Source organism: Leuciscus leuciscus (genome assembly GCF_965113295.1).
Source record: "Leuciscus leuciscus genome assembly, chromosome: 5".
Classification (NCBI taxonomy): domain Eukaryota; kingdom Metazoa; phylum Chordata; class Actinopteri; order Cypriniformes; family Leuciscidae; genus Leuciscus; species Leuciscus leuciscus.
In genome coordinates, this window is record NC_138729.1 from 52,670,642 (window position 1) to 52,680,965 (window position 10,324).

General features: G+C 30.6%; 1 protein-coding gene across 1 annotated transcript; it reads left to right on the forward strand.

Moving 5' to 3' along the window:
• The first annotated feature begins 1,177 nt into the window (after positions 1-1,177).
• On the forward strand, positions 1,178-8,392 carry gng10 (guanine nucleotide binding protein (G protein), gamma 10). The gene is made up of 3 exons (XM_082171335.1): positions 1,178-1,370; positions 3,257-3,389; positions 7,891-8,392. The coding sequence occupies exons 1-2, from the start codon at positions 1,290-1,292 to the stop codon at positions 3,380-3,382; spliced, it is 207 nt and encodes a 68-aa protein (XP_082027461.1). The 5' UTR covers positions 1,178-1,289; the 3' UTR covers positions 3,383-3,389; positions 7,891-8,392.
• The last annotated feature ends 1,932 nt before the right edge of the window (positions 8,393-10,324 follow it).

The window sequence follows — 10,324 nt, forward strand, 5'->3', positions numbered from 1 at the left end:
TAAGTTATACATCAATATTCCTATGAAATATTAGATATTATTATTCAAATTTTGCTAATTATTACTCTAATTATTACACTTCTTTTTTCATTAAATGTTGCTCCAAGAACACATTAATGTGCACATTAGATACAGTGTATAGATACATTGCTTTAAATGGGAATATTAATTTATGGCCATTTTACCCACATATTGCATAAAGTAAAATGTGTATCAATTCATTCCATTATATCTTTCATAACATAGTTGAGAATCATCTTTATACAAATTTAAGTTAAAATAAATCCTGGAACCCCAACATTTATTGGTGATTGAAAAAAAAAAAAATCCCATTGTTTTTGCCTATACATATCATTTCAAGTCATTTTCTTTTTTAAACAACTGAGTCCTGGTGTCCACTACAGAGGACAGAGCATAACATATGAAGAAAATATCATTATTCAAAAATGTTTTTTTTTTAATAACATTTGTTTTTTATGCTCAACAATGTGATGACATAAAAAAAACTAAATTTAAAAATTTAAAATTCTGGGTCTCAGGAGGATATATTATATTTATAATATTTTTTATTTATAATATTATATATTTATATGGACAGGTTAGCCATGAATTGATGTCCAAAAATCACGCTTTGGTAAATTGTTATTATGACATTCTGATTAATAGTTTTTGAAGTTTTTTTAAAGATTTTTTAAAAAATTATGTCAAAATTATGACTTATTATGCCATAATTCCCATTTTTATCTATCTATCTATCTATCTATCTATCTATCTATCTATCTATCTATCTATCTATCTATCTATCTTCGAAACTAGTCGAAATTATGACTTTATATTTTTAACTTCGTCAAAACTTCGACTTTTAAATCAAATTATTGATTTATTGACTTTTTAATGTCTTAATTTCGACTTCTTGAGTCACAAGTAACGATGTTTTGGAATGGTATATGGCTAAGCATGACTTTTTTTTTTGTTGACATGCAAAATACATGGTAGGGCTGGTAAGATATATTTATGGCCAGTGCATTTTCTAAAATTATCTGAAATTATAATTTTGTGGCAAATATCTCCAAATTTAAACACTGCTCATGCCGCGCTCAAGGCCCCGCCCACAGACACGCCCACAGCCGCGCCCAGAGCCACGCCATTAGGCACGCCCACTCAGCGCTCTCTGACTGGAAATAAACGGTCGTTCTGCTTCACTCACACACACATGAAACATCTCACAAGCTCATCAGACACACTTCCCTTCATCTGTCCTGATAGGAATCATAATCATAATCATAATCATGTCTTCAAACTCAACCCTTACAGCCATGAGACGGACTGTTGAGCAGCTCAAACTGGAAGCCAGCGTGGAGAGAATCAAAGTAAGTAACTGGACATCTCTTCAGTTTATAAAGTGTAACTTACAGTAAGTTATACGACACGGTCTCTAACAAATTCTAGTTTATTTCACATAAAACAGTCTTTTAATTCAAATGTTGTATCTAGTATAGTATGTTTGTGTATAATGGCAGCATATGAGATGAATAACCACATCAATACATCGCTGCTCTCAACGGTGTTTTTTTGTCTAGTATTAATAATATAATGTTGTTTCAATGTTTTTCCTTAGCATTCAAAACGAGCAGAACTGTGTAGATGTGATAATTTCATGACAATATGACAAAAGATAGCTATGGCAGATACTAATATGGCCACCAATTTATTTGTGTATCCCTAAAAATAATACTAATTGTAAACAACAACAACAACAACAACAAAAAACCCAGACATAAACTAATATAAAATAATAATTGAAATGTCTACCACTGTTAAAACAGAACTGTTATAGTGGTGATTGCGTGACAAATGAAATGTTTTTCCCACATTTTTTGCAATAGAGGAAATATTTGAAATGAGACATGGAGCAGAAAAGCTGAATAATTACTTTATTGAGCCTTTTTATAGATGTTGATTCATCAGTTATCATTCATCCCCCAAACAACGAGTCTGTTCTGATGGATCACAGGCACAAATAGCACATAATATGGTCAAATGCACATAATCAAATGCAACTAACCGTTATTGTTAATAATGCCACTAATGCAGAATTAGGATGGTGAGATAAATAGGCTTGACAACCTTTAAAAAGAGTTGAAAACTCTTTCGATATCTTTAGTTGTTGATGTCAAAGGTTGTGTGTCCATCAAAATCTACAGTATTTGGCACAAAATCATCTGTCATGTGGAAGAATCAAGTCAAATTAGACATGGTCTTCGGTAAATCATAGTTATGACATACTAAATAGTCGATATTATGACATTCAGAGTCATAATTCTGACTATGACATAATTCCGACTTTTTATCTCATAATTATGACTGACATAATTTTGACTTTTTATCTCAATTTCGACTTTCTAATCTTATAATTATGACTGACATAATTTATCTCATAAATATGACTATGACATGATTTTTACTTATCTCATAATTATGACTTAGTATGTCATAATTATGAATGATGTCATAATTCAGACTTTTTATCCTAATTTTGATTTTTTAATCTCATAATTATGATTTATTATGCCATTAGCCTTAGTATGTCATAATTTTGACTTTTTATCTCAATTTAAAATGTTTATCTCATAATTATGCCTTATGTCATTATAACATAGTTTGTCATATTTTAATGTTTTTATCTCATAATTTCGACTTTATCATAATTACAACTAATGTCATAATTAAAGTCCCCCTGCAGTCAATAATTGAATCCCTTAAAACTCATGTTTAATAATCAAAATTACAAGTTTTTTTCCCGTGAAAATAATTTCTTCATGCCTTAAAATAGCTTGACTGTAACTCTACACTCTTGCTTCATTTAGTATACGTGGCTTCATGAATATGCAAATGAGTAATGTGTTGCTAATGTTACACAAACCATGTTCCCGTTCACCATCTCAGAGTCAAATCAGCATCATTAGAAATGCTTGAACATCATAGAAAGTCAGTGGAGAAAAGCCCCGCCCACATGTGACGCGATTGGTCACATGTTTGTGACACGGGAAACAGGGGCGTTTTTGAGACTGTCTTTGGTTCACTGCAGTTTTAAAGAGAAAATACTGAATTTACACATATAAACAACATTAAACACTTGAGTTTCACCACAGGGGGACTTTAACATTTACCAAAGCATGACAAACTCAAAGAAGACACGACCCAGCCTGCAACACACATGGGTTATGATGATTTCTAATGTGTGTTTGTGATGCAGGTTTCTCAGGCGGCTGCGGATCTCCAGCAGTTTTGCCTCCAGAACGCCAGTAAAGATTCGCTACTGGTGGGAGTACCGGCGGCCAGTAACCCATTCAGAGAACCTCGTTCATGCACACTTCTGTAGACTCAAGGTAGACCACAAACACAAGCAGATTCACATCAACACTGGGACACAACAGGCAGGAGAGAGATATGATACGAGAAGAGGAAAGATGAGCAATCAATGAGGTTCTAGAACTCTAGGGTTCTAAATCAATTTTAAAGACGCTTTATACCAAAACGTTTCTATATACTATACATGGCTTAGTATGACATCATTTTGACTTTTTATCTCATAATTTCGACTTTATCATAATTACGACTTTGTATTCTCATAATTTCAACTTTATCATAATTACGACTTGGTATGTCATTATGACTTAGTATGTCAATTTAAAAAATGTATCTCATAATTTCGACTTTATCATAATTATGGCTTTTTATCTCATAATTTCGACTTTATCATAATTACGACTTATGTCATAATTATCACTTACGTCATTATGACTTAGTATGTCAATTTCAAATTTTTATCTCATAATTTCAACTTTATCATAATTATGGCTTTGTATTCTCATAATTTCAACTTTATCATAATTACGACTTGGTATGTCATTATCACTTATGTCATTATGACTTAGTATATCAATTAAAAAAATGTATCTCATAATTTCGACTTTATCATAATTATGGCTTTTTAATCTCATAATTTCGACTTTATCATAATTACGTCTTGGTATGTCATAATTATCACTTATGTCATTATGACTTTGTCATTATGGGGGTTGAAAGGAGCGAGGACTCAGATGCAGAGTTGATGGGCTTTATTTTAATAATAAAAATAAAACAAAAACTACCCCCGTGGACTGGACTGGACTGGACTGGACTGGACTGGACTGGACTGGACTGGACTGGACTGGACTGGACTGGACTGGACTGGACTGGACTGAGGGTGATAAGTACCATGTACAAACGACAACGAACCGGCACAGGACTGCAAACACAGGGAGAATAAATAGGGAGTAAACAAGGCAGGTAACGAGGGAGGACAGGTGGGGCAAATGAACCAATAATCAGGGAACAAGGTGGGCGGGGCTCGACAATCCACAGGAGAGCACATGGCACAAGGAAACACATGACGAGCCATGTGCTCACACCAAACATGACAGAAAATACAAGCACATGACCAGTAAAACAAAAAAAAGCTCTGTCACAAAACCAAGAAATGAACTGGACAGAAGGACAGAACCCTGACTAATTACGACTTAGTATGTCATAATTATCGCTTACGTCATTATGACTTAGTATATCAATTTCAAATGTTTTATCTCATAATTTCGACTTTATCATGATTTCAACTTGGTATGTCATTATTATCACTATTACAATTAAGTGATAATGAAGGTAGACGACGAACACCTCGCAGATTCACGTCCCAAAACGGTCAAGTTCAAGTTCAGATGTGTTTGTATAGCACATGTAAGAACAACCACAGTTGACCACAGTGCTTAATGTCAGGGTACACACAAATAAACATGAAAACACAGCAGAGAACGTCACAGTAGCAAAACTCAACTCAGAATGAAAGCAAAGGTCAGGATATAGATATGATTGAAGAGAAAAGATGAGCAATAATTAAAGAAGACAGCTCACTCTTAGAAGGATCAGTGGTTCCATATAGAACTCTAGGGTTCGGACTCAATGCCAAAGAGACTTTATGCCAAAAAGGTTTCAGAAATGTCTTAATAATAATTGCATATAATTGCAATAAATGCATCATACTTTCATGTTTAATGGATATTGGCGTTTAATGGATATTGGCATTTAATGGATTATACCGGCATTGCTGTGCCTGCTATTCACTTTCATAATGTAGCTCAAGATTAATCTCACAACTTTGTCGTAATTAATCTCATAATTATGACTAAGTACAGTATGTCATAATTTTGTCTTTTTTATTTCATTATTATGGCTCATGTCATTATGACTTAGTATGTCAATTTTGACTTTTTAATCTCATAATTATGACTGTTTAAATTTTTTCTCATTATTATGACTTACAGTATGTTGTTATGACTTAGTATGTCATAATTATGTCATCATTTTAACTTTTTATATCATAATTTCAAGTTAATCATAATGATGTCTTGGTATGTCGTAATTATGACTTATGTCATAATTTTGACTTTATCATAATTACGACTTGGTATGTCATAATTACGACTTTTTATCTCATAATTTCAAGTTTATCATAGTTATGTCTTGGTATGTCGAAAATATGACGTCATAATTTCGACTTTTTATCTCATTATTAAGACTTGTGTCATTATGACTTAGTATATCATAATTTAGACTTTTTATCTCATAATTTTTACTTAATCATAATTACGACTTGGTATCTCACAATTTCAAGTTTATCATAATTATGTCTTGGTATGTTGTAATTATGACTTATGACTTTTTATGGCATCATTTTTTACTTGTTATCATGTTACAGAAAAGCGTTACATATAGTCTCTCAGTATAAAATATCTGGAGTCATGTAGACGTTGCCAATATATGTATTTGTCCTGCAGCTTTTCTTACTATTTAAATATGAAGTAATTTAGCCCAGAGATCCTCCATAGTCATACGCAGCTGTGTGGGATATTATTATTTTTATCCCGGAGCGCTGGGCTTGCATCCGGCTCAGTTTTTGGGAAGTCTTGCTTTTGCATCAACAGGAAGTTCAGTTTTACACGCGTGTCGAGGAAGTCCTGAGATAGTGGACTTATGCATTTCACTCTGTGCATTCTGTATTGTGCGTTATGTAATATGCATTGTGTTATTATATAACACACATGTTTTATTGTGGCTCAAATGTGGCTAAAGGAAAATATGAGTTGATATTAGTCCCGAGTCCCGACTGGAAACTTCTGCTCTTGACTAGCATGAGTTCCTCCTCTGTGGCTCGATGCTAAACTTAGCTTTGGACGAGATGTGTCGTAACATGTCTGTCTTTTCTGCAGATTTAGTCAGAAAACTGCAAGTACTGAATGTGGAACAGAGTAAAAACAGTCGTTCACACAAACATTAAAGTTATTAACTCACTCAAACTCCATAAAATCAGTCCCAATGTTGGGAGAGGTGATTTTTATCACTTTTTAAACCCATCAACATGTCAACAAAATGAAACATATGTTATTAGGCTGTGTTAAGTTCAATCCCTGGACTAAACCCTTTTTATTCATTTAATACTTTGCTTTTTTTTTTAAAGGTAAACAAAAATTTTGTTTTAGAGATTTTGCAAAAATAGATTTTAAAAAGCTGATATAGTTTACCATCAATTTTAAATATCCCGAAGCTCGCCTCCAAATCTTCATGCATATCTTTTCCATACTGTTCATAATGGCCATGAACATATCATAGCCAGAGTCATATCCACTAGTTTATTGATGTTTAATTATGCTTTTTTTTTTTGCCCTAAATATAGTTACGACCTTGGTATGTCATAATTATCGCTTACGCCATTATGACTTAGTATTATATCATTATGACTTAGTATTATATCATAGTATATCTTAGTATTGACTATCATAATTATGTCTTGGTATGATATAATTATCACTTTTTAAACCCATCAACATGTCAACAAAATGAAACATATGTTATTAGGCTGTGCTAAGTTCAATCCCTGGACTAAACCCTTTTTATTCATTTAACACTTTGCTTTTTTTTTTAAAGGTAAACCAAAATTTTGTTTTAGAGATTTTGCAAAAATAGATTTTAAAAAGCTGATATAGTTTACCATCAATTTTAAATATCCCGAAGCTCGCCTCCAAATTTTTATCTCATACTTCTGACTTTATCTCATAATTTTGACTATCATAATTATGTCTTGGTATGTCATAATTATCGCTTGTTATTATGACTTAGTATGTCATCATTTAAATTTTTATATCTCATACTTCCAACTTTATCTCATAATTTAGACTTTATAATAATAACGACCTTGGTAGGTCATAAATATCTCATGTCATTATACAATTTTTTTTTCTCATACTTCCGACTTTATTTCATAATTTTGACTATCATAATCATAACATGTCACTATGATTTATGCCATAATTTTGACTTTTTATCTCATAATTTCGACTTTATAATAATACCGACTTGGAAGGTCATAAATATCTCTTATGTCATTATTACTTAGTATGTCATAATTTAACATTTGTATCTCATACTTCCGACTTTATTTCATAATTTTGACTATCATAATTATGTCTTGGTATGTCATTATCGCTTGTTATTATGACTTAGTATGTTATAATAAATTTTTTTTATCTCATATTTCCGACTTTATCTCATAATTTAGACTTTATAATAATAACGACTTGGTATGTCATAAATATCTTTTATGTCATTATTACTTAGTATGTCATAAATTAATTTTTTTATCTCATACTTCCAACTTTATTTAATAATTTTGATTATCATAATTATAACATGTCACTATGATTTATACCATAATTTTAACTTTTTATCTCATAATTTTGACTATCATACGATTTTTTATGTATTGATTTCTCATATTTATTCATCTTTCTTTCACAGGAGGGAAGAGGCAGACGCTGATTTTTTATATTATAGAAGTGAAACATCATGAGAAATATTGTGCAAGTCTGAGGATGTTCATGACTACAAATTTCTTTTGGTTTTTATATTGTGCCAATTATATGAAACTGAAGCATTGAATTGTATGAATGGATTTATATTTTTAATTTTCATTAATGTAACATAATCATTTAATTATTCCAAAAGAATTAGAGAGATTGTGTTGTTTTTGTCAAATTAAGTGCGTTAATTATTGTGATTTGTCTGATCAATGAAAAAAACTGTTGATTGAAAAGAAAAGAAATAAATATTTTGTTTAAAAATACAAGTCTTGAGTCAAAGTAGATTAAATTAACATGCAGAATTAGAAGCACAAACCTCTGGCTCCACAAATATTGGTAAATATGAGCAAAACTGACTGTGAATTTTTTTTGTGTCATTTCTCTTCTTATTCTTTCATTCAAAATATTAACAAAAATTCTAACCTTTAAAGTCAAATAGCAAAAAAAATTTATACAAAATTTATTTGAAAAATAAATAAATTTCATTCAAATAAATAAATACAAATTATTAAAACAAATAAAATTTGATTTAAATAACTACATAAATAAAATAAAAATAAAGTAAATACATTTGATAAAAATAAATAAATACAATTTGATTTAAATAAATAGAAATGCAGTGTAAAAATAAATAAAAACGTACAATTGTATTTAAATAAAATAAATAAATATAATTAATACATTTGATTAAAATAACGTAATTAAATAAATAATATTTGATTCCAATAAAAAATAAGCAGCCACATAAATAAAAACATTTAATTAAAATATATATATAACTAAAATATAAATAAATACCTAAAATAAATAACTTGAAATTTGTAAATAAATTAGACAAAACTAAATAAATAAATACAATTTTATTCAAATAAATAGTATAAAATGTAAAAAGAAATGTAAATGAAAAAAGAAAAACTGAATAAAAAAATAAATGTATTAAAATAAAAAATATAAAAAATAAATTAATACACATGATCTAAATCATTTGATTAAAATAAATAAACAAATAAAACAGTACAGTAATACAATGAGTGTAACATACATTTAATGTAACAAACTAAATATTTTGCACATTTATAATATTACATTTTCACAGTTTTAATCAGGTCTTTGTACATGACAGATCCAGCGAGGCCTGCGAACGCTCTGTGCAGGAGATGCTGTTTAAAGGCTGATTTATCCCGTCGAGTTATGGTTCTATAGATATGGTCTGATCTGAGTTCTGGAGACGTTCTGACCCCGAGACGTGGAAGGAGATGATAGACTCGATGCCTTTTCTCTCCAGGGGGAAATTAATGAACTGAATGCTTGAAAATACCCTGTTGCTCTGGTGATAATCAGTCGATCTGGGTGGACACAAAATGACTTCTGTAACAATTATGTTTTCTGTGACCCTTCATGCCACTCATGAACTGAAGAACTGACTTTATATCACGTAATTATGACTATATATCGCAATTGTGACTTTATATCACGCAATTGTGACTAGGCTATAACTCACAATTCTGACTTTGTAACTCACAATTATGACTTTATATCACACAATTATGACTTTCTAACTCACAATTATGACTATATCACGCAATTATGACTTTATAACTCACAACTACGACTTTATAACTCACAATTGTGACTTTTTATCACGCAATTGTGACTATAACTCACAATTATGACTTTCTAACTCACAACTACGACTTTCTAACTCACAATTGTGACTTTTTATCACGCAATTGTGACTATAACTCACAATTATGACTTTCTAACTCACAACTACGACTTTCTAACTCACAATTGTGACTTTTTATCACGCAATTGTGACTATAACTCACAATTATGACTTTCTAACTCACAATTGTGACTTTATATCTTGCAATTGTGACTTTATATCTCACAATTACGACTTTATATCATGAAATTGTGACTAACTCGCAATTGTGACTTTATATCACACAATAGTGACTTTAACTCACAATTCCGACTTTATATCATGAAATTGTGACTATAACACACAATTGTGACTTTTTATCACGCAATTCTGACTTTAACTCGCAATTCTGACTTTATATCACGCAATTATGACTTTATAACTCACAACTACGACTTTATAACTCACAATTGTGACTTTATATCACGCAATTATGACTTTTTATAACTCACAGTTGTGACTATATCAGGCTATTCTAACTTTATCTCGCAATTCTGACTTTATATCACGCAATTCTGACTTTATAACTCACAATTACGACTTTATCACAAAATTGTGACTTTATAACACAATTGTGACTTTTTATCACGCAATTGTGACTATAACTCACAATTATGACTTTCTAACTCACAATTGTGACTTTATATCTTGCAATTGTGACTTTATG